The following is a 24274-nucleotide window of genomic DNA, read 5'->3' as shown; positions in this document are numbered from 1 at the left end:
TGTGCGCGTGTGTGTGCACCTGGGCGACCATTGTCGATGTGAGTGTGTGCGTGTAAATGTGCGCGTGTGTGTGCACCCGGGCGACCATTGTCGATGTGTGTGTGACACTGTTGTTCTCCTCTCCAGGGTGTAGTGGTAAGGACAGACTACATTCCTTTGCTCCAGTCTCTGGCTCCCTATGGATGGAGACTGACGTGTGTGCTGCCTACTCCCATCGTTAAGACCAACAGGTGCTGTCCCAACCCACCAGTCAGGAGCACTAGCCTAGCACAGACTAATAGTTACAGTATTTCTCTAAACCATACTAAACATTGGAACACTGCACATCATTTGGAACAAAATTACATTTCACATTTTCTTTCACACTATAAGATACAGTATAGGACTCAGAAGTTCTAATATCAAGTGCCAAGATGTGAAGCCAGTAGTGATGTACATTACGTTAATAGCACTGTTCTCTCCGTAGTGATGGCAGTTTGTCCACAAAGCAGATCCTCTTCCTCCAGAGACCTGCCTTGCAACGCAACAGGAAAGACTTCAAGGTTCCTCACTTTTTTTTCCTCTACTTCTGTCTTTCTCTCTATCACTCACTCTTTCCTTGTACCTTACACAATGCTGTGTCATTAAAAAGTCATACTTCTAAATGTAGCTGTAGATAACCCAGCTGATATAGTCCTACTCTGGTTCTGTTAACACTCAGGGGGAGAGTTTTTATGTTCTAAAAATAATCATTTCTTAGTACATTACAGTCAAAAAGATGACTTTCTTCAGTCAATTCTTTGCTGTTAACTGTCCAAGAGAAGCATCACAGAGATGTTTGTAGTCATTTGTCAGGTGTCTGAAGAGAGAGAGAAAGAGTTCATATAAAGAAAAGACATATCCTTAAAATGTCTATCTTTCAGAAGTTGAACCTCAGGGGTCGGAACAAGCCGAAGAAAAACTCTGCTGGAGAAATGCTAGAGAAGAAAGAGGAGAGAAAGGACACATCCCCAGTGATGGAGAGAGGGATGGATGGACAGAACAGGAACACGGAAGAGGAGGAGGAGAGAGAGGTGAGAAGGAATTGTGAGAAGAAAAGAAATGAGAAAGGGAGAACCGTAGACAGAGATGGAATCAAGAGAGAAGAGGAGAGAGAGTGTGAGACAGAATTTCAAGAAGACTTCACCCAGGGTACAGAGGGCGGGGCCACAGACCTCAACCAGGAAGTAGAGCGGGGGAATGGCAAAGCCCTATTGGCCAGACATGAGAAGGCCGTTAGGTTTGCAGATCAGTTTGTCAATCAGAAGAATGATGAAGAGAAGTCAGAGGAGAAGATCACACAGCAGCTGAGTGAGAGAGCGCTGTTTTCTGGAGTATGTTAATTAGATAGAATTAAATATAAAGCGCCTGAGTAGGACTGCTGATCTAGGAACAGTTTTGCCTTTTAAATCATAATGAATAAGCGGGGAACTGATCCTAGATCAGCACTCCTACTCTGAGATGTGTTGTGAATAACGTTACAGGCCCTGACCTGGGTTCAAATAGTATTTGTAAGATTGCTTGATTGAGCTTGCATGGTGCCTTGCCTGGATGGAACCCAGCCCACCTGACACTCTAGGCACGCTCAGCAAGTTGTAATATTTCAAACAGCCTACTATTTTAACCCTGGAATGGAAATAATAAATATACAGAATGACAGAATAGGATGAAGCACTAGTAGCTCATCGACGGAAACCAAGTCACTTAACAGAATGGTGGTTAAGTTATATTCCTGGTACTGTATCAAACCTGGAGTCGTATACAGTATATACTCTGTGTGTGTGTGTGTATATATATATATATATATATATATATATATATATATATATATATATATAATATGTTTGTGTGTATACATATACATACAGTTGAAGTCGTAAGTACACTTAGGTTGGAGTCGTTAAAACAAGTTTTTCAACCACTCCACAAATTTCTTGTTAACAAACTATAGTTTTGGCAAGTTGGTTAGGACATTTACTTTGTGCATGACACGAGTCATTTTTCCAACAATTATTTAATATAATTCACTGTATCACAATTCCAGTGGGTCAGAAGTTTACATATACTAAGTTGACTGTGCCTTTAAACACTTTGGACAATTCCAGAAAATTATGTCATGGCTTTAGAAGCTTCTGATAGGCTAATTGACATAATTTTAGTCAATCGGAGGTGTACCTGTGGAAGTATTTCAAGGCCTACCTTCAAACTCAGTGCCTCTTTGCTTGACATCATGGGAAAATCAAAAGAAATCAGCCAAGACCTCCACAAGTCTGGTTCATCCTTGGGAGCAATTTCCAAACACCTGAAGGTACCATGTTCATCTGTACAAACAATAGTATGCAAGTATAAACACCATGGGACCAAGCAGCCGTCATACCACTTAGGAAGGAGACGCCTTCTGTCTCCTAGAGAGGAACGTACTTTGGTGCGAAAAGTGCAAATCAATCCCAGAACAACAGCAAAGGACCGTGTGAAGATGCTGGAGGAATCAGGTACAAAAGTATCTATTTCCACAGTAAAACAAGTCCTATGTTGACATTACCTGAAAGGCCGCTCAGCAAGGAAGAAGCCCCTGCTCCAAAACCGCCACAAAAAAGCCAGACTACGGTTTGCAACTGCACATGGGGGCAAATATAGTACTTTTGGAGAAATGTCCTCTGGTCTGATGAAACTAAAATATAACTGTTTGGCCATAATGACCATTGTTATGTTTGGAGGATAAAGGGGGGTGCTTGCACGCCAAAGAACATCATCCCAACCGTGAAGCACAGGGTTGGCAGCATCATGTTGTGGGGGTGCTTTGCTGCAGGAGGGAGTGGTGCACTTCAGAAAATAGATGGCATCATGAGAAGGAATATTATGTGGATATATTGAAGCAACATCTCAAGACATCAGTCAGGAAATTAAAGCTTGGTCGCAAATGGGTCTTCCAAATGGACAATGACCCCAAGCATACTTCCAAAGTTGTGGCAGAACAACTTAAGGACAACATAGTTAAGGTATTGGAGTGGCCATCACAAAGCCCTGACCTCCATCCTATAGAAAATTTGTGTGCAGAACTGAAAATGCATGTGCGAGCAAAGAGGCCTACAAATCTGATTGTTACACCAGCTCTGTCAGGAGGAATGGGCCAAAATTCACCCAACTTATTGTGGGAAGCTTGTGGAAGGCTACCCGAAATGTTTAACCTAAGTTAAACAATTTATAGGCAATGCTACCAAATACTAATTGAGTGTATGTTAACTTCTGACCCACTGGGAATGGGATGAAAGAAATAAAAGCTGAAATAAATAATTCTCTCTACTATTATTCTGACATTTCACATTCTTAAAATAAAGTGGTGATCCTAACTGACCTAAGAGGGAATTTTTACTCTGATTAAATCTCAGGAATTGTGAAAAACTGAGTTGAAATGTATTTGGCAAAGGTGTATGTAAACTTCCGACTTCAACTGTATATATATGTGCACATATGTATAGATATATACTACCGGTCAAAAGTTTTAGAATGCCTACTCATTCAAGGGTTTTTCTTTATTTTTACTATTTTTTACATTGTACAGTCATGGCCAAAAGTTTTGAGAATGACACAGATATTAATTTTCACAAAGTCTGCTGCATCAGTTTGCATGATGGCAATTTGCATATACTCCAGAATGTTATGAAGAGTGATCAGATAAATTGCATGTGCATGTCAGTGATTCTCTCGTTAACACAGGTGTGAGTGTTGACGAGGACAAGTCTGGAGATCACTCTGTCATGCTGATTGAGTTCAAATAACAGACTGGAATCTTCAGGAGGGTGGTGCTTGGAATCATTGTTCTTCCTCTGTCAATCATGGTTACCTGCAAGGAAACACGTGCCTTCATCATTGCTTTGCACAAAAAGGGCTTCACAGGCATTGCTGCCAGTAAGATTGCACCTAAATCAACCATTTATTGTATTGTCAAGAACTTCAAGGAGAGCGGTGCAATTGTTGTGAAGAAGGCTTCAGGGCGCCCTAGAAAGTCCAGCAAGCGCCAGGACCGTCTCCTGAAGTTGATTCAGCTGTGGGATCGGGGCACCACCAGTACAGAGCTTGCTCAGGAATGGCAGCAGGCAGGTGTGAGTGCATCTGCACGCACAGTGAGGCAAAGACTTTTGGAGGATGGCCTGGTGTCAAGAAGGGCATCAAAGATGCCACTTCTCTCCAGGAAAAACATCAGGGACAGACTGATATTCTGCAAAAAGTACAGGAATTGGACTGCTGAGGACTGGGGTAAAGTCATTTTCTCTGATGAATCCCCTTTCCAATTGTTTGGGGCATCCAGAAAAAAGCTTGTCGGAGAAGACAAGGTGAGCGCTACCATCAGTCCTGTGTCATGCCAACAGTGAAGCATCCTGAGACCATTCATGTGTGGGGTTGCTTCTCAGCCAAGGGACTGGGCTCACTCACAATTTTGCCTAAGAACACAGCCATGATTAAAGAATGGTACCAACACATTCTCTGAGAGCAACTTCTCCCAACCATTCAGGAACAGTTTGGTGATGAACAATGCATTTTCCAGCATGATGGAGCACCTTGCCATAAGGCAAAAGTGATAACTAAGTGGCTCAGGGAACAAAACATCAATATTTAGGATACTTCCCAGACCTTAATCCCATTGAGAACTTGTGGTCAATCCTCAAGAGGCGGGTGGACAAACAAAAACCCACAAATTCTGACAAACTCCAAGCATTGATTATGCAAGAATAGGCTGCCATCAGTCAGGATGTGGCCCAGAAGTTAATTGACAGCATGCCAGGTCAGATTGCAGAGGTCTTGAAAAAGAAGGGTCAACACTGCAAATATTGACTCTTTCATCAACTTCATGTAATTGTCAATAAAAGCCTTTGACACTTATGAAATGCTGACAAAAATATCTAAAGACACTGAAGCAGCAAACCTTGTGGAAGTTAATAAGTGTCATTCTCAAAACTTTTGGCCACGACTGTAGAATAATAGTGAAACTTTGAAATAACACATGGAAACAGGTAGTAAACAAAAAAGTGTTAAACAAATCTAAATATATTTTATATTTGAGATTCAAATAGCCACCCTTTGCCTTGACAGCTTTGCACACTCTTGGCATTCTCTCAACCAGCTTCACCTGGAATGCTTTTCCAACCGTCTTGAAGGAGTTCCCACATATGCTAAGCACTTGTTGGCTGCTTTTCCTTCACTCTGCGATCCAACTCATCCCAAACCATCTCAATTTGGTTGAGGTGGGGGGATTGTGGAGGCCAGGTCATCTGATGCCGCACTCCATCACTCTCCTTGTTGGTAAAATAGCCCTTACACAGCCCGAAGGTGTGTTGGGTCATTGTCCTGTGGAAAAAATGGATTCGCCATCCCATCTGGTTTGCGCTTAGTGGAACTACCAGTCTCAACATCAACAGTGAAGAGGTGACTCCAGGATGATGGCCTTATAGACAGAGTTGCAAAGAAAAAGCCATATCTCAGACTGGCCAATAAAAAGAAAAGATTAAGATGGGCAAAATAACACTGGACAGAGGAACTCTGTCTAGAAGGCCAGCATCCCGGAGTCGCCTCTTCACTGTTGACGTTGACTGGTGTTTTGTGGGCACTATTTAATGAAGCTGCTAGTTGAGGACTTGTGAGGCCTCTGTTTCTCAAACTAGACACTCTAATGTACTTGTCCTCTTGCTCAGTTGTGCACTAAGGCCTCCCACTCCTCTTTCTATTCTTTTTAGAGACAGTTTCTGCTGTTCTGTGAAGGGAGTATTGCACAGCGTTGTACAAGATCTTCAGTTTCTTGGCAATTTCTCGTATAGAATAGCCTTCATTTCTCAGAACAAGAATAGACTGACGATTTTCAGAAGAAAGTTGTGTTTTTGGCCATTTTGAGCCTGCAATCAAACTCACAAATGCTGATGCTCCAGATACACAACTAGTCTAAAGAAGGCCAGTTTTATTTCTTCTTTAATCAAAACAACAGTTTTCAGCTGTGCTAACATAATTGTAAAAGTGTTTTCTAATGATCAATTAGCCTTTTAAAATGATAAAATTGGATTAGCTAACAACGTGCCATTGGAACACAGGAGTGATGGTTGCTGATAATGGAAATCTGTACGCCTGTGTAGATATTCCATTAAAAAATCAGCCGTTTCCAGCTACAATAGTCATTTATAACATTGACGATGTCTACACTGCATTTCTGATCAATTTGATGTTATTTAAATGGACCAAAAATGTGCTTTTCTTTCAAAAACAAGGACATTTCTAAGTGACCCCAAATTTTTGAACGGTAGTGTGTATATATATGGATTTGTGTATATTCATATGGACTGCTGCCAACGTGTAACGGCTTCAATCATCCTTCAAGGCACACATTTCACCTTCTGGCCTCAGATGTTGTCGTTTGGAATAGAGTGAAGTGGCCCCTAGATGCTGATCTTGGGTCAGTTTTTGCATTTCCCCCACAAATGGTCAAGGTTAGGATTGAGGGAGGGTCCTAGATCTGTACCTAAGGGAAACTTCACCCTGGAGTGTTGTCATGTACTCACCTAGTAGGTATTATTTGCAATTTTAAACTGGGTGGTTTGAACCCTGAATTCTAAATGCCTGAAAGGCAGGGTATATCAGACCGTATACCACGGGTACGACAAAACATTTAGTTTTACTGCTCTAATTATGTTTATAATAGCAATAAGGTTCTTCCGGGGTTTGTGATATATGGCCTATATACCACATTGCGTCATGCTTAAGAACAGCCCTTAGCCGTGGTATATTGGCCATACACCACACCACCTCAGGCCTTACTGCCTAAATATGTGGATATGATTTTGGACAGTTGTGCATCTGCTTTGGGGCAATGAGAACATGCCGATAATGTAGGTCAGAGCCATAATTGCCAAGGCAACATCAATCATACCACTGTTTATAGATCTATTTGACATGTATCATAGAATACTGTACATTTAAGGAGATTTTCTCCACCTTTATTTAACCCATTTAAAGTCAAGGACAATGGCCCTGTGTGAATACTGAAAATGTATCCTCCATTTATCATGATTGCACACTTAACCCTAATTGCTCCTGTAAGTCGCTCTGGATAAGAGCGTATGCTAAAAGATTCAAATGTAAATGTAACAGTTGGATAGGTGTCACTGTATAGCTTTCCCTAATCATGTTATGTTAGGTCAGTGATTATACTTTACAGAAGGCATTTATGGAATACTTGTACAGCACTATAGTCCCCTTCCTGTTGTTTGAGTGATGTGGTAAACAAGTCTGGCACCCTATACCCTATGTAATGCACTATATAGGGAATAGGGTGCCATTTGAGACATATTCTTTATTACAGACAAACAGAAGGAATAAACAATTCTCAAAACAATATACTGACTTCGTTTTCTTTTATTTCAACTCTTAATTCTGTATACACCCCTCAGTCTTCTCACATCTGAGAAGTAAAACAAAACTATTTCAGTGGACATGGACCACCAGGAGGTTATATTACAGTGCACCATGACAGATCCCCCTCTGCCTCTGTATATGCAAACTCATTTGTGAGGGATGGGTGTGTGATGATTGGAAGAAGTCGTGGTGTGTGTGTAAGTGGGAAGAGAGATGGGACACTTGCCAGGATGTATGAGAGAGATGGGATGAGGGGACACTTGCCAGGATGTGTGTGATAGATGTGTTAAGATCTGCATAGTTAAAAAAAAACGTTCTATATATATATATATATATATATATACACTCGCTGGTGTGATTTTCTCTCTAGCCCCTTTATATCTGGTGCTAACAATGTGTGCTGAGCGTGTCTACATTCTCATTGAACCACCTTGATCAGATAACAAAACCACATTTGAATGCAAGGTGTAACCAGGGCTATAAATATATCTTTTTGAAAAGGGGCATCAAAGATTAGAACCTGGGACCTTCTGGTCCCTATATCCCCAGTGCCTCGTCCATTGCGCCAGTATGGGGAGAGCACCACACTTGTTTTTCACATATTTGAAGTTCTTCAGTAAGACACTAAAATGTGATTAGTTACGTTGTGTAGGGTTGGAAAACAAGTTGCATTGGGATTCAAATTGACAACCTTGCTGTTTACTGCCCTCCATCCACCTTTCCGAGTTTCTTTTATTTGACTCCATCCACAGAGCGGTCATCTAACCCATCAAATCATCCCCAACTATCTAATCACAATCAGTTATTAGAATCATTTAAACTTCAAGAACCAGGTCTAAACAGGGGTTCTACTGTGTGTTTCGGTCTAGCCTGGCTGACGCGACCCACGTGACTACAGTCAGAAGGACTTTGAGAGCTGGTGTTAGCCAGACTAGGCTCGGTCTTATTTGAAAAGCATTCCCTTATACATTTTTTTCTACTGCAAGAAAAAAGATAATCAGATAATTATACTGTACAGAATTGCACATACACATTATTTCCTCAAACTATATCCACTGAATAAAATGATTTATTTTCATAATCAGAAAACAGTTGAACTTTTCTCCACTGGGCACCATCAAGAAACTTTTATATACATTTTATACTGCACTTCACACAGGTCAGAGGTCAAAATTAGTCAGGCTCAGTGCAATGAGCCATGTTCAACTTATGTTCATTGCATTTGATGAACACCTGAGTCAAGTGAATATTCATGGTAAAGATGTGTTCATTTATTCAAGTTGTACCCACGTCAAGCCAGATGTTCAATTTAGTACCTGGTAGAGACTTGGGCTGTTATGGTGACCATATTACCGCCACCCCAGTGGTCATGACCGCAGTCAAATTCCACGTGACTGTTTAGTCACGGTAACAAGGCTTCTCCAAGCTCATACTCATTAGCCTACCAAACTTGCTAACGACTAGGTTAGCGTTCTATTGTCCCTCTAATCACTGACATCAATGCAAATGTATTGGAAAATGTAATCAAACACTTCATGAGAGCCCATGAGCTCAACATTTCTATAGGCTATGCAATTGCTGAATTTGTTTGTTTGTTTGATGGCTTCTTAAAAAGAGGATCCAATCAGCTTTCTATGGGATAGGACTACTATATTTACTTATACTATTAAGCACATTGCTTCTCTTTACAACAGGAGTATATCCTACCTTGCTGGCATGAAAATGAACCACAGGAAAAGTGTCCTCCATTTGCTATTTAAGTGCATGGATGACATTTAGTTTATGTAAAGACAAGATTAAATCAAGAATAGTCTGATGGGTGACAATTTTAACCTATAACTTGTGAATGATTCCAAACTTGTGTGCAGAAAGGCAGGAAACAGCGCATGCCTCCCCCTTCACAGAACAGTGCAAACTGTCTCTAATCAGAATAGAAGGAGTGGGAGGCCCCGGTGCACAACTGAGCAAGAGGACATGTACATTAGTGTCAAGTTTGTGAAACTGACTCCTCACAAGTCCTCAACTGACAGCTTCATTAAATAGTACCCGCAAAACACCAGTCTCAACATCAACAGTGAAGAGTTGACTCCAGGATGCTGGCCTTCTAAGAGAGTTGCAAAGAAAAAGCCATATCTCAGACTGGCCAATAAAAATAAAATGGGCAAAAGAACACAGACCCTGTACAGATTAACTGCATAGAAGGCCAGCATCGCCTCTTCACTGTTGACGTTGAGACTGGTGTTTCGCAGGTACTATTTAATGAAGCTGCCAGTTGAGGAGTCTGTTGAGGAGTCTCAAACTAGACACTAATGCACTTGTCCTCTTGCTCAGTTGTGCACCGGGGCCTCCCACTCCTCTTTCTATTCTTTTTAGAGCCAGTTTGTGCTGTTCTGTGAAGGTAGTACACAGCGTTGTTCGAGATCTTCAGTTTCTTCTGAATTTCTCGCATGGAATAGCCTTCATTTCTCAGAACAAGAATAGACTGACGAGTTTCAGAAGAAAGGGCTTCGTTTCTGTCCATTTTGAGCCTGTAATCGAACCCACAAATGCTAATGCTCCAGATACTCAACTAGTCTAAAGAAGGCCAGTTTTACTGCTTCTTTAATCAGAACAACAGGTTTCAGCTGTGCTAACATAATTGCAAAAGGGTTTTCTAATGATCAATTAGCCTTTTAAATTGATAAACTTGGATTAGCTAACAACGTGCCATTGGATCACAGGAGTGATGGTTGCTGATAATGGGCCTCTGTAGATATTCCATTGAAAATCTGCAGTCATTTACAACAATGTCTACACTGCATTTATGATCAATTTGATGCTATTTTAATAGACAAAAAAAAGTGTTTTTCTTTCAAAAACAAGGAAATTTCTAAGTGACCCCAAACTTTTGAACGGTAGTGTAGATGTTCCAACGGTCTGCATCAGGGGCTTGTAGGCTATGAGTGGAAGCCAGGAGATGCTAAATGTGTTTGTCATGTATGACTGACCGTTAATTAACAATCACAGGCTGACCTTCACAGCCCTAGTATGTTTAGGTGAAGTAAAATAAATAAAATTATGTGTACAGCTCCAGACAAATATGGTCCAATACTCCTTGAGATGTTGCCATGGTAACGTGGGCAGTTGCTTGGTCTGATATCCTAGGCACTGGAGGAGAGAGCAGGGATAGTTAGGCCGGGGTGAGATGATGATGAAGAGGTCTGTCTCTAGTACACACTACCACCACTTCTCAAACAGTATCCTTTCCTGGGATAGGCCTAGGCTTAGTAGGGTCTGGACCACGCTCTCTATCATGGGTGGAGGGCCACACAGGTAACACAGAGTGGTGTTAGGGTCGACATGGCAACGCAACCCCCCCTCTGACAGTCTCCCACCTGGGGAAGATCAAATCAACATTTATTAGAAGTGCCGTTAAAAAAAAATAAAAAGACAACATGAAAAACACATTAAAAAGTAGCTAAAAACACTTTCATACCCGTACTGCCATTCTGGGACTAGCATCCATTTAAATTAATTGAGAATGTATCCGTTTTCCAACCAATGGAAGCATATCCAGTTAAAATATAGATCATTTGAAAGCCAAAGTAGACCGACCCATTGTAGACTATATCAGTAAACATTTGTGGTTGTGTTAAGGTCATTCTGTGGTACTTACGGTTCATGTACGGTTGGAGTTCCTGGTCGATGTCTGCGGTCTGTGCGGTGATGTGGAAGTCGCAGGAGAATTTCTCTGGGAATTCCTTACACACATTTATGATGCTTTTCTGAGAGCAGAGCAGGTATGGGAAGAACAATTATTGGTCTCATTCCTACACACACAGGCCATTTCTCAATTAGATTTGTTCAACTCCTGCGTCTTCTTCTCCGTCCTCCCTCACCTCCTTTTGACAACGGTGAAAGTTAATCGAGGCGAGGGAATGTGGACAAAACGCTGAAAATACGCTGTATGAAATGAGATTCCTTCTCCACTCACGCGTCATCAGGAAAATGACATTTACAGGGGTGGATCCCAAATTAAAATGTGTGAAGTGATTCAAACAAAAAGTTAAAATGTGCAAGACATTATAGATAAAACAGTAAATAGAACATTGTTTTTAAACGTGCTTTTCTCCTCCGACAAAAAAGCTAATTCAAAGGGGGTGTGGCAGATTTTAAAACTCTTCCGCAGAGAACTCTGCTATCCTCGATGAAAGGAGGCTATAGAGGAAGGGAGGACACTTCTGCTCGACTTACTAATGAATTGACATCTCCTCAACTACTTATCGGTTTCCGGATCACGGAGGAGAAAGGGTGTAATGGTACCCCTGTATATTGTCTCGCTATTGGTATTTTAATGCTGCTCTTAACTACTTGTTACTTTTGCCCAAATGAGAAAAGACCATACATCCTGGTACAAATACTTGCAACCACACACACGTCCTCTCCCTCTCACACACACACACACACCTTGAAGAGCAGCTCCTGTGTGTTCTTGGCACTGTAGCAGAGGTGGGTGGAGCCTATGTGGTAGCCCCTCCCTGCGTTAGTGGGGTTCTGTCGTAGCAGGTCAGCGGCATGGAGCAGGATGGAGTATAGAGGGTTAATGCCCACGCCCCCAGCCACCAACAACAGGTTGACAGAGGGGTCAGAGGGCAGGGGGTCAAAGAAAAAGTTACCACCCACACGCATCGCTACATGGGAGTCCATGGTGCACTGTAGGAGGAAGAGGAAGAGAGGGGGGCAGAGAGAGAGAGGAAAGAGATAGGGAAGGAAGAGAGAGCAGTGAGCAGAGGGAGGAGAAATAAGGAGCAGAGAGGGGAGGGAGAGAGCGGGGGCAGGAGCAAGAGCAGAGGGAGGGGGAAAGAGCAGAGAGGGGAGCGAGAGGGGGAGAGAGCAGAGAAGGAGCAGAGGGAGGGGGAAGGAGAGAGAGCAGAGAAGGAGCAGAGCGAGGGAGAGAGCAGAGGGAGAGAGAAGGAGCAGAGGGAGAGAGAAGGAGCAGAGGGAGAGAGCAGAGGGAGAGAGAAGGAGCAGAGGGAGAGAGCAGAGGGAGAGAGAAGGAGCAGAGAGCAGAGAGGGGAGGGAGAGAGCGGGGGCAAGAGCAGAGGGAGGGGGAAAGAGCAGAGGGGAGGGAGAGGGAGAGAGCAGAGAAGGAGCAGAGGGGGGGGAGCATAGGGAGGGGGAGAGAGCAGAGGGAGGGGGAGAGAGCAGAGAGAGGGGGAGAGAGCAGGGGGGAGGGGGAGAGAGCAGAGGGAGAGGGAGAGAGCAGAAGGAGAGGGAGAGAGCAGAGGGAGAGGGAGGGGGAGAGAGCAGAGGGAGGAGAGTGATTATTTTGTACTGATAAATAGCTCAGGTATGAGATGTGTCCACATTCTAGAATGATCTGCTTTCTGCTCCCTATTGTGGAGAAAATGTCTCTTTCAGAGATAAAAAATAAAAAATACTTCCAGTGCAGCGTCGGTTTAGCTACGTCTGAACAGACGCTATTACACACAATGGGAGAGAGAGAGCAATTAACAGATATAGTGACCAGCAGAAATACTGACAAAGCTATTGATTGATTTTGTGGCACTACCAACAAGTGAACATTTTAATTTCAATGCACACACACCTTGGTGTGTATCCAGTGTGCAGGGGGATGTTGTGTGTATTTGACAGCCAGCTCGATGACACCCTCTTTCTGCAGCAGACCTGGACTGGAACACACAGAGAATCCTCCTACCTTCTCCATACCAGGGATGAAGAAGTCCACCCTACACAGACACACGCAGCAAGGAAAAAATTAAATCTTAAAATGTACAGGACGTGTCGATGACATCTCTGTTTGTTTGTGTGTGTGTGTGCGCACACACACACACACACACACACATATTTACAGTGGGGCAAGAAAGTATTTAGTCAGCCACCAATTGTGCAAGTTCTCCCACTTAAGAAGATGAGAGGCCTGTAATTTTCATCACAGTTACACTTCAACTATGACAGATAAAATTAGAGAAGAAAAATCCAGAAAATCACATTGTAGGATTTTTTATGAATTTTTTGCAAATTATGGTGGAAAATAAGTATTTGGTCAATAACAAAAAAGTTTCTCAATACTTTGTTATATACCCTTTGTTGGCAATGACAGAGGTCAAATGTTTTCTGTAAGTCTTCACAAGGTTTTCACACACTGTTGCTGGTATTTTGGCCCATTCCTCCATGCAGATCTTCTCTAGAGCAGTGATGTTTTGGGGCTGTTGCTGGGCAACACAGACTTTCAACTCCCTCCAAAGATTTTCTATGGGGTTGAGATCTGGAGACTGGCTAGGCCACTCCAGGACCTTGAAATGCTTCTTGCGAAGCCACTTCTTCGTTGCCCGGGCGGTGTGTTTGGGATCATTGTCATGCTGAAAGACCCAGCCACGTTTCATCTTCAATGCCCTTGCTGATGGTAGGCTTTGTTACTTTGGTCCCAGCTCTCTGCAGGTCATTCACTAGGTCCCCCCGTGTGGTTCTGGGATTTTTGCTCACCGTTCTTGTGATCATTTTGACCCCACGGGGTGAGATCTTGCGTGGAGCCCCAGATCAAGGGAGATTATCAGTGGTCTTGTATGTCTTCCATTTCCTAATAATTGCTCCCACAGTTGATTTCTTCAAACCAAGCTGCTTACCTATTGCAGATTCAGTCTTCCCAGCCTGGTGCAGGTCTACAATTTTGTTTCTGGTGTCCTTTGACAGCTCTTTGGTTTTGGCCATAGTGGATTTTGGAGTGTGACTGAGGTTGTGGACAGGTGTCTTTTATACTGATAACAAGTTCAAACAGGTGCCATTAATACAGGTAACGAGTGGAGGACAGATGAGCCACAGAGGAGCCTCTTAAAGAAAAAGTTACAGGTCTGTGAGAGCCAGTAATCTTGCTTGTTTGTAGGTGACCAAATACTTATTTTCCACCATAATATGCAAATAACATCATTAAAAATCCTACAATGTGATTTTCTGGATTTTTTTTCTCATTTTGTCTGTCATAGTTGAAGTGTACCTATGATGAACATTACAGGCCTCATCTTTTTAAGTGGGAGAACTTGCACAATTGGTGGCTGACAATACTTTTTTGCCCCACTGCACACACACACACACACACCACAGAAAAGGAAATGGCTGGGGGGGAAAAAAATCCCACAAGTTAAAAAAAATAAGAAAGTCAAGAAGCAGGAAATACTAACTAGTAACCATCCACTGCTGCTCTCTCGCCATCCACCCCCCCCCCCTCTTACACCTGAACTGACACACACACACACACGTTTCTCCCACTCATCCTACCCATCTGTCAGAATAGGAACATCATCCATATGGACTGGAGGTGGTGTAACAAATGCATTTACATCTTTTTACATTCATTACAGAACGCCGACGTCCAACTCACGGACCCCTACTGTTTATACACAACACAAACGCCCACCTGCAGTATGGACCTCAGAGTTGAAGGAGATGTTTGGGGGTTTAGGCTGGGTTCTGTATAAGAACTGACATCTGCTGATGTAAAGACAGCTTTAAAAATAAACATGATTAATTGATATTTACAGTTAGAGAACTGAATGTACTTTTCCATAACATAAATTAAACATGTTTATGTATGTGTGCTTTGCTTTTAGCAATACTAATGCTTGATAGTGGGTCTAAAATAACCCCGCAATTTTTAAATACTTCCGGCTGTCGCCATCTCTATTCGTCTTTTAAAATGATCAACTTCTGAATGGGGGGTGATTGAGAAATAGTTGTATTTACCACAATGACCTGGGAAAGAGTGGCAGGGGAGAGTAAATGTACACACTACATGTATCTGTACAGCATAAACATAACCACAGAGCTTCAGTGCAACACTTTCCTCTTGTGCCTGGTAAAGGTATTACAGTCCTTATAAAATAATTGTTCAAGAGTTGGACAGAAGAGCTCACCGTGCGTGATGACTGACAGCAGCCTATGTCAAATAATACACTTCATAAGCTCTATGCCCGTGGTCCTTTTATGCAAAAAAAAAAAAAATGTACATCTGTTTGTGGTTTATTGGTGAAATGTGACAATCCCCTCCCCCAATACTATTTCTACCAATGATGTATATAAACCCTAGATTGCAGATGCTATGTATGGGCGATTGAGAGGCTTTGAAGCCACCGTTCAACCATATTGCCACTCCCCAGTAGAAGCAGTCCTCCATAGGAATGAATGGAATTCTACAGTATTTCAATTAAATGTTTCAAGGACAAAATTACATGCATTTAAGTATTTTTGGTTGTTGTAGTGGGGACAGTAACATTAGTAATCTCTACAAATTATACTGTACGGAAAATGTTTTTACACCGAACAAAAATATAAAACGCAACATGTAAAGTGTTAGTCCCATATTTCATGAGCTGAAATAAAAGATCCCGGAAATGTTCCACATGCACAAAAAGCTTCTCTCAAATGTTGTTTACATCCCTGTTAGTGAGCATTCCTCCTCTGCCAAAATAACTCAGCCACCTGACAGGTGTGGCATATCAAGAAGCTGATGAAACAGCATGGTCATTACACAGGTGCACTTTGTGCTGGGGACAATAAAAGGCAGCTCTAAAATGTGCAGTTGACTGCAAGAATGTCCACCAGATCTGTTGACAGAGAATTGAATGTTCATTTCTCTACCATGAGCCGCCTCCAACGTAATTTTAGATTATTTGGCAGTACGTCCAACCGGCCAAACAACCGCAGCCCACATGTACCCACACCAGCCCAGGACCTCCACATTCAGCTTCTTCACCTGTAAGATCATCTGAGACCAGCCACCTGGACAGCTGATGAACCTGTTTGCACAACTGAAGAAATTCTGCAAAACTGTCAGAAAGTGTCTAAGGGAAGCTCATCTGTTTGCTTATCGTCCTCACCAGGGTCTTGAGCTGACTGCAGTTTCAACTGCTGTGTGGGTGAGCGGTTTGCTGATGTCATTATTGTGGGACAGAGGGATCCATGGTGGCGGTGGGGATATGGTATGTGCTGGTATAAGCTACGGACAACGAACACAATTGCATTTCATCAACGGCAATTTGAATGCACAGAGATACCGTGACGAGATCCTGAGGCCCATTGTCACGCAATTCACCGCCGCCATCACCTCACGTTTCAGCATTATAATGCACGGCCCCATGTCTCAAGGATCTGTACACAATTCCTGGAAGCTAAAAATGTTGCAGTTCTTCCACTGTCTACATACCAGACATGTCACCCATTGAGCATGTTTGGAATACTCTGGATCGATGTGTACAACAGTGTGTTCCAGTTCCTGCCAATATCCAGCAACTTTGCACAGTCATTGAAGAGGCCAAAATCAACAGCCTGATCAACTCCATGTGAAGGTGATGTGTCACACTGCATGAGGACAATGTTGGTCACACCAGATACTGACTGGTTTTCTGATCCACGCTCCTACCTTTTTTGGTTTCTGTAACCAACAGATGCATATCTGGATTACCAGTCATGTGAAATCCATAGATTAGAGCCTAATGAATTCATTTCAATTGACGGATTTCCTTTTAGTGTTCTGTTGGCATGCGTCTTCACTGACATTTTCAACATGTCCCTGATTGAGTCTGTAATACCAACATGTTTCAAGCAGACCACCATAGTCCCTGTGCCCAAGAACACAACGGCAACCTGCCTAAATGATTACAGACCCGTGGCACTCACGTCCGCAGCCATGAAGTGCTTTGAAAGGCTGGTAATGGCTCACAACACCATTATCCCAGAAACCCCACTCCAAATTGCATACCGCCCCAACAGATCCACAGATGATGCAATCTCTATTGCACTCTACACTGCCCTTTCCCACCTGGACAAAAGGAACACCTATGTGAGAATGCTATTCATTGACTACAGCTCAGCATTCAACACCATAGTGCCCTCAAAACTCATCATTAAGCTAATGACACTGGGACTAAACACCTCCCTCTGCAACTGAATCCTGGACTTCGACAAGCCGCCCCCAGTTGGTGAGGGTAGGTAGCAACACATCTGCCACACTGATCCTCAACACTGGAGCTCCCCATGGGTTTGTGCCCAGTCCCCGCTCTGGATAAGAGAGTCTGCTAAATTACTTAAATGTAATGTAATGTAAAAGGAGGACCGAGCATGCCACCATTCTCATCGACGGGGCTGTAGTGGAACAGGTTGAGAGCTTCAAGTTCCTTTGTGTCCACATCACCAACAAACTAGAATGGTCCAAACACACCAAGACAGTCATGAAGAGGGCACGACAAAGCCTATTCCCCCTCAAGGAACTAAAATGATTTGGCAAGGTGTCCTGAGATTCTCAAAAGGTTCAACAGCTGCAACATCGAGAGCATCCTGACTGGTTGCATCACTGCCTGGAATGGCAATTGCTCGGCCTCCGACCGCAATGCAATACAGAGGGTAGTGGGTACGGCCCAGTACATCACTGGGGCTAAGCTGCCGGCCATACAGGATCTCTACACCAGGCGGTGTCAGAGGAAGGGCCTAAAAATTGTCAAAGACCCCAGCCACCCCAGTCATAGACTGTTCTCTCTACTACCGCATGGCAAGCGTTACCGGAGTGCCAAGTCTAGGACAAAAAGGCTTCAACAGTTTTTACCACCAAGCCATAAGACTCCTGAACAGGTAATCAAATGGCTACCCGGACAATCTGCATTGTGCCCCGCCCACCAGCCCCTCTTTTACGCTACTGCTCCTCTCTGTTCATCATATATGCATAGTCACTTGAACCATATCTACCTCAATCAGCCTGACTAACCGGTGTGTGTATGTAGCCTCGCTACTGCTATTTTATTTTTTTACTGTTATTTTATTTCTTTACTTACCTATTGTTCACCTAATACCTTCTGTTGCACTATTGGTTAGAGCCTGTAAGTAAGCATTTCACTGTTGTATTCGGCACACGTGACAAATACACTGATTTGATTTACTGTTCCTTTTACTGATTATACAGTAACTCAGTAAAATCTTTGAAATTGTTGCATATTGCATTTATATTTTTATTCAGTGTATATCTTTTTTCATTTTTATGTTCAGGTAACATAATATAAAAGTATGCATTAAAGGTCTCTGTAATACACGGGGCAAAAAACTAATGTAGACATTAAGAAATGTATTTCTGTAGTTTCCAAAACATTTGTTTACAATGATGGGGGAGTACCAAGATGGAGGCAAGGTGGCTTCAACAAAGCGCCCCCCCCATCAGTCCCCTAGTGTGTGTATAATACATACATATCAATTTGATGCTATTTTAAAATGGACAAAAAATGAAATTCTCTTTGGCCTTCTACGCAGTTGCAAAGAAAAAGCCATATCTCAGACTGGCCAAGAAAAATAAAAGATTAAGATGGGCAAAAGAACACAGACACTGGACAGAGGAAGATTGGAAAAAAAGTGTTATGGACAGACGAATCTAAGATTGAGGTGTTCGGATCACAAAGAACATTTGTGAGATGCAGAAAAAAGTAAAAGATGCTGGAGGAGTGCTTTACACCATCGGTCAAGTATGGTGGAGGCAATGTGATGGTCTGATGGTGCTTTGGTGGTGGTAAAGTGGTAGATTTGTACAGGGTAAAAGGGATCTCGAAGAAGGAAGGCTATCATTCCATTTTGCAGCTCCATGCCATACCCTGTGGACGGTACATAATCGGAGCCAATTTCCTCCTACAACAGGACAATGAACCAAAGCACAGCTCCAAACTATGCAACAACTATTTAGGGAAAAAGAAGTCAGCTGGTATTCTGTCTATAATGGAGTGGCCAGTACAGTCACCGGATCTCAACCCTATTGAGATGCTGTGGGAGCAGCTTGATGGTATGGTACGTAAGAAGTGCCCATCAAGCCAATCCAACTTGTGGGAGGTGCTTCAGGAAGCATGGGGTGAAATCTCTTCAGATTACCTCAACAAATTGACAACTAGAATGCCAAAGGTCTGCAAGGCTGTAATTGCTGCAAATGGAGGATTCATTGACGAAAGCCCAGTTATTATTATTTTAATTAAAATTCATTATTTATAACCTTGTCAACATCTTGACTATATTTCCTATTCATTTTGCAACTCATTTCATGCATGTTTTGGGGTCACGGTTCAGTTACAGTACAGTGGAAAAATGAACTTCTAACTGTTAATGTAGTTAATGTTTGTTTATTTGGCAAAATACACTAAATTAAAAACCACCCTATTTGTGGCCAAGTCCAGTTTCTGTGACATTCATAATGTTCTTGGAATTGTGTTGTGACAGGGACTGTTCTGTTGGTCCAAAAGTAGAGGTCTAAAAAGTTGGCAGCGTTTTGAAATGGACCTGGGGCTTTCCCACCAAGACAAATACGCAGAAATAAATGTTTTAATGTAGAGACCTGTTCCATACGGACCCGAAGACAACCACTTCCATATAGACGTGGTCAATTTTGAGTGAAGAAGCAGCAGACAAGTCCACAGCTATTTTATGAACCAGAGCTGATACAGAGCCATGGAGAGCAGGCGCAGGAGGGGCCTTGTGTACTGGAAGCCAGGCAGTAACCAAACAAGACCATTTGCGCTAGTAGACTAACTTCTAGCTTGTCATAGCTAGGTTATTTACAGTTGATGTCAGAAGTTTACATACACTTAGGTTGGAGTCATTAAAACTAGTTTTTCAACCAATAAATCCACAAATTTCTTGTTAACAAACTATAGTTTTGGCAAGTCAGTTAGGACATCTACTTTTGCATGACACAAGTAATTTTTTCCAACAATTGTTTACAGACAGATTATTTCACTGTATCACAATTCCAGTGGATCAGAACAGCTTGGAAAATTACAGAAAATTATGTCATGGCTTTAGACACTTCTGATAGGCTAATTGACATCATTAGAGGTGTACCTGTGGATGTATTACAAAGCCTACCTTCAGTGCCTCTTTGCTTGACATCATGGGAAAATCAAAAGAAATCAACAAAGTCCTCAGAATTTCTTTTTATAGATCTCCACAAGTCTGGTGCATCCTTGAGAACAATTTCCAAACGCCTGAAGGTACCACGTTCATCTGTACAAACAATAGTACGCAAGTATAAACACCATGGGACCACGCAGCCATAATACCGCTCAGGAAAGAGATGCGTTCTGTCTCCTAGAGATGAATGTACTTAGGTGTGAAAAGTGTGAATCAATCCCAGAACAACAGCAAAGGACCGTGTGAAGATGCTGGAGGAATCAGGTACAAAAGTATCTATATCCACAGTAAAACGAGTCTAATATCGATATTTATTCATTCGGGTTCACAGTGCGGTCGAACCGAGGTCTCCATGACCGAACGGTTCAGTACTAATACCTTTACAACCCTAGTATCTACAACTTAGCACTTGTGCAGATCAGAAAGGATTGGATAGGTGAAGCAGCCTCTCCCCAAAGCCATTGGTGTTATGCTATATTCAGAATCCTTACAATGAGCTATGAATGTAGCCAAACAAAACGACAGTACTGTACTACTCACCACTGGCCAGCTCTGAAAGTGAAGTCTGGATGGACAGCTAGCCGGAGGCGTTTCACTGTCTCAGACTCGTCCATGATGCCACATACCTGCGCCGGATATACACCCTTGGCACAGACAGACACAAACTTTACAAATGTAATAAATAACCTGTCGATCATGAATATGAACAATTGTAAACTGTGGCAATAGTTAAGACTCTGTACACTACTAACCTATAGCATAAAGACAAGGAAAACTGTCTCAGCAATTGACAGTCTCGTAATAAAACACAGAATGTAGCCCAAAACCGTTTTCAGCTTTGAATTACATAAGCCACAGTTTTGCTGCTATAGTACGAACACAGCTGGGCGGTCACTCACATCTTGTCTGTAGTTGCTGGCTGTCCTCTCTAGATGGTCCATTTGTCTTCTGGACGACATTTTCCTGAAAAGGCAACAAAAATGCCTACTTTATTTTAAACATGTCCATCTAGTAGAAAATAATGTAGCCAAGCTGATCACCTCAAAGGTTACATAAGGCTATAACATCAATGGACCCTATAAAGACACTGCAGTGTTACCTGTGTGCAGATGTCAAAACACAAACGGCAAATTGACTTTTACCTAATGTCAGCTGGGTCCAACAAACTTTAGTAAATCATAATCTAAAAACAGGTAAGTAGTTCTGGGTGTATGGAGGCTCTGGTGTTGGAAAATAAGTGGCAAAAGTGTAGTAGCTGCACAATCAGTCTCTGCTCTCTCCTAACCCACAACAATGACAGTGGTGAACGGCCACCTGACCGCAACAATACTCGACATATTCGAGATGGAACTCAACTCACCTTGTGATCGAACAAGGGCACAATACACGGAACCGGTGTAGCAGCACACCGGACGCCCCCAGCAATGTGAAGCTTCGAGCAGCCCTGGACAGTAGACATGGGACGCTCATTGCGATAGGATGTCACTTCACCTTAACTTTATAGAGGAAACCTATTGCAAGAGAGGAAGAGAGGAATGTAGTGTTGGTTGGTGCTGTTGTGATGGCCAGTTGTAGGTGGTCTAAACCAGATTGACAGTCACGTAATCTAGTTCATTGATACAAAAATCGATTACAACACCCTTGGTCTCTTTCTTGTCACCCGGCATCTCAACATGTATGTCTGATGTAACTAGCATGATAACCAACTGTTGCAACCACAGCGTTCTTAATACATAGAAAACCATAGCATGGCAGCTCAGTCAGTCCAGTTACACAACCCTATGCCCTTTCACATGACAGCAAGCAGCTATCGTAACATTGCTTAGTCCTGGCTGCATTCTCTACGGAATATAGCTAGCTAGTCTCTCTGAAAACAAAGTCTTACCAATGTGATGAGAATGTTTCATGTGATCTTCTTCATTGTACAAGTTAGTTAGATAACCTTTCTGGTGAAAGCTTTGTTGACCCCGGAAGTGATTGACGGACGGCTCTTTCGCGGGTTCATATTTGCGCAGAAACTGCGCAGGCCACGTTCAACTTTGTTCTCAGCGAGAATAGATTCCGACCATACGATCCCTTACAGCTGCACTGTGGTCGGACAGGCTTCCTGTTTAGATTAATATATTAACGAGTCAGCGCAAAATATGGTTTGGAAATTGTACCTTAATCCAGGGATGAGAAATTGTTGTCTCCTTATCCCAACTGGTCTTTCCACACAATTCAAAGGAAAAGGAAGGTGTGGACTCAAGTCTACAAGATTAATAACACATCTGGGAAAAAGCAATGTAACAGAACCAAGAGGACTAAACAGTCCTACATTAATTGGGTTACTTTCAACTCCACCCAAATAAATAAAGAACCAACATACCTTGAAAGGAAGGAAATGGGTGACCGACCATTCCAAACGTTCCTGGCTGGAGAAGCAAAAGCACATCAAATAACATCAAACATATTCCACCCAATTGACCAGGTGTAGCAAGATATGGAGGAGTCCTGTGGTGATACTAATAAGATTATCTAATGTAAGAAGAGTTAGTAATCGTTCCCAACATGTGACAGTTCGTAACTAGACAAGGGCAATTCGATGGTTGGTTTATGCTGACTGTGGTTTCTTCATCTTTCTAATCTATAAAGTGGTGGTTAAGATTCTTCTCAGACTGAGAGAAAAGTATGTTTGGTGAAGGATGAGACGGTTGCCAGAAGGGATGAATACAACAATCTAGGTAGGACATACTGTTCATACATAGTCTAGTCGCAACATTGCAGTTTAAATGGTTGATGAATTACTGAAGATTTTAATTTGATATCAACAGGGATTATTTATTTATTATGTTCTCTTTCTCTGTCCCTCCTTCCACCTCTATCCCTCTACCTCAGTCTCTTCTCTGAAGTTCTTACCTTGTCCACACTGCACCATCTCCTTCACTGACTGTTACTTCTTGGACAACCACATCAAGACCAAACACCAGAAGCAGTACCTGGCCATGTTGAAAAGCCATGTCTCAAAGAGTAAAACAGTACACGCCCTCACAAACAGATGTTCCCACTGTAGCTGTATATTCCACACCCCATGACAGCTAGACATCCACACATGCCAGGCCCACCCCTCATTCCTTCCTCAGAAACCTGCCCGTCCCCCCAGCGTTCCGGGGGAAGTCCACCTATGCCTGCAGATTTTTGTACCTGGGCACCCTGCTGAAGCGCTGCAAGAATTTGCACAAAATGGCAGTTTTTGCACCAATGGACACATCGGTTTCTCCGACTGTGGGAAAAGCTTTGCTGGGGACTGGGGGCTTACCGGTGTCATGAACCAGAGGGCTCTAAACCTAAGGACACTAAGCCTGTGGTCTGTCTGGGAGTCTGGGGAAATCATCAGTCCTCCTATGAGCCTGAACATTCACATATTCATCCACACTGGAGAGAAGCCTTATAAATGCAAGGAGTGTGGCAAGTGCTTCTCAGAGAACAGCAGTTACCGTTGTCACTTGTTAATACAGTCAGGACTCAAGCCGTTGAAATACCGGTACTACGGGAAGGCTTTCAAACAGAAGTCGCTACACTGGACTCACCTGTCTGTACACACCGGTGAGAGGAAGTTCTCCTGCTCCCAATGAGACAAGCAGTAGGCAAGAAGGGCACATCTGACACTTCACCTGTTTTTTAGGCTTCACTCAGTGTGGGGATCTGTCTCAACACAAGCTCCTCTGCACTGGGGAAAAGCCATTTGAATTCCTTGAAATCTCCAACCGGTTTAACCACTATGTTTCTCTGACCAGTCACATGAGGAGCCAAACTCATCTTTATATGTACAGAAGATGATTGTATGCTGACTCTTCTGGTAATAAAGGTGGCAATGCCTGTTCTATCAGTCAGCAAATTGATCAGTCTGCCATCTGAAATGTCAGAATTGTGTATGCCGAGGTTACTTCTG

General features: G+C 42.7%; 2 protein-coding genes and 1 pseudogene across 5 annotated transcripts in view; 2 read left to right on the top strand and 1 right to left on the bottom strand.

Annotated features, from left to right (window-relative positions):
* Window positions 1-7398, top strand: part of rftn1a (raftlin, lipid raft linker 1a) — a 57802-nt gene extending 50404 nt beyond the window's left edge. For 2 of the 3 annotated variants that reach the window (XM_052472558.1, XM_052472557.1), the window contains exons 8-10: window positions 127-230; window positions 467-542; window positions 903-1798. In XM_052472558.1, coding sequence (XP_052328518.1) covers window positions 127-230; window positions 467-542; window positions 903-1361 — 639 coding nt within the window. In that variant the 3' untranslated portion in view covers window positions 1362-1798. Of the gene's footprint in view, window positions 1-126; window positions 231-466; window positions 543-902; window positions 1799-5109 lie in introns of those variants that run through there. The other variant, XM_052472559.1, reaches the window with a different exon arrangement.
* LOC118399598 (oxidoreductase NAD-binding domain-containing protein 1-like) lies at window positions 7399-22399 on the bottom strand. 2 transcript variants are annotated; one of them, XM_035795801.2, is made up of 8 exons: window positions 22229-22399; window positions 21704-21854; window positions 21243-21327; window positions 20884-20987; window positions 13004-13145; window positions 11863-12108; window positions 11072-11180; window positions 7399-10790 (listed from the first exon to the last, which is right to left on the bottom strand). In XM_035795801.2, the coding sequence occupies exons 2-8, from the start codon at window positions 21811-21813 to the stop codon at window positions 10633-10635; spliced, it is 954 nt and encodes a 317-aa protein (XP_035651694.1). In that variant the 5' UTR covers window positions 21814-21854; window positions 22229-22399; the 3' UTR covers window positions 7399-10632. The 2 variants fall into 2 exon arrangements, with proteins under 2 accessions (XP_035651694.1, XP_035651695.1); XM_035795802.2 differs by having other exon boundaries at window positions 21243-21306; window positions 22229-22390.
* Window positions 22242-24206, top strand: LOC118398992 (uncharacterized; annotated as a pseudogene).
* The last annotated feature ends 68 nt before the right edge of the window (window positions 24207-24274 follow it).

Source organism: Oncorhynchus keta, chromosome 20, assembly GCF_023373465.1.
Source record: "Oncorhynchus keta strain PuntledgeMale-10-30-2019 chromosome 20, Oket_V2, whole genome shotgun sequence".
NCBI classification, from domain to species: domain Eukaryota; kingdom Metazoa; phylum Chordata; class Actinopteri; order Salmoniformes; family Salmonidae; genus Oncorhynchus; species Oncorhynchus keta.
This window is presented reverse-complemented; position numbering and strand designations above follow the sequence as displayed.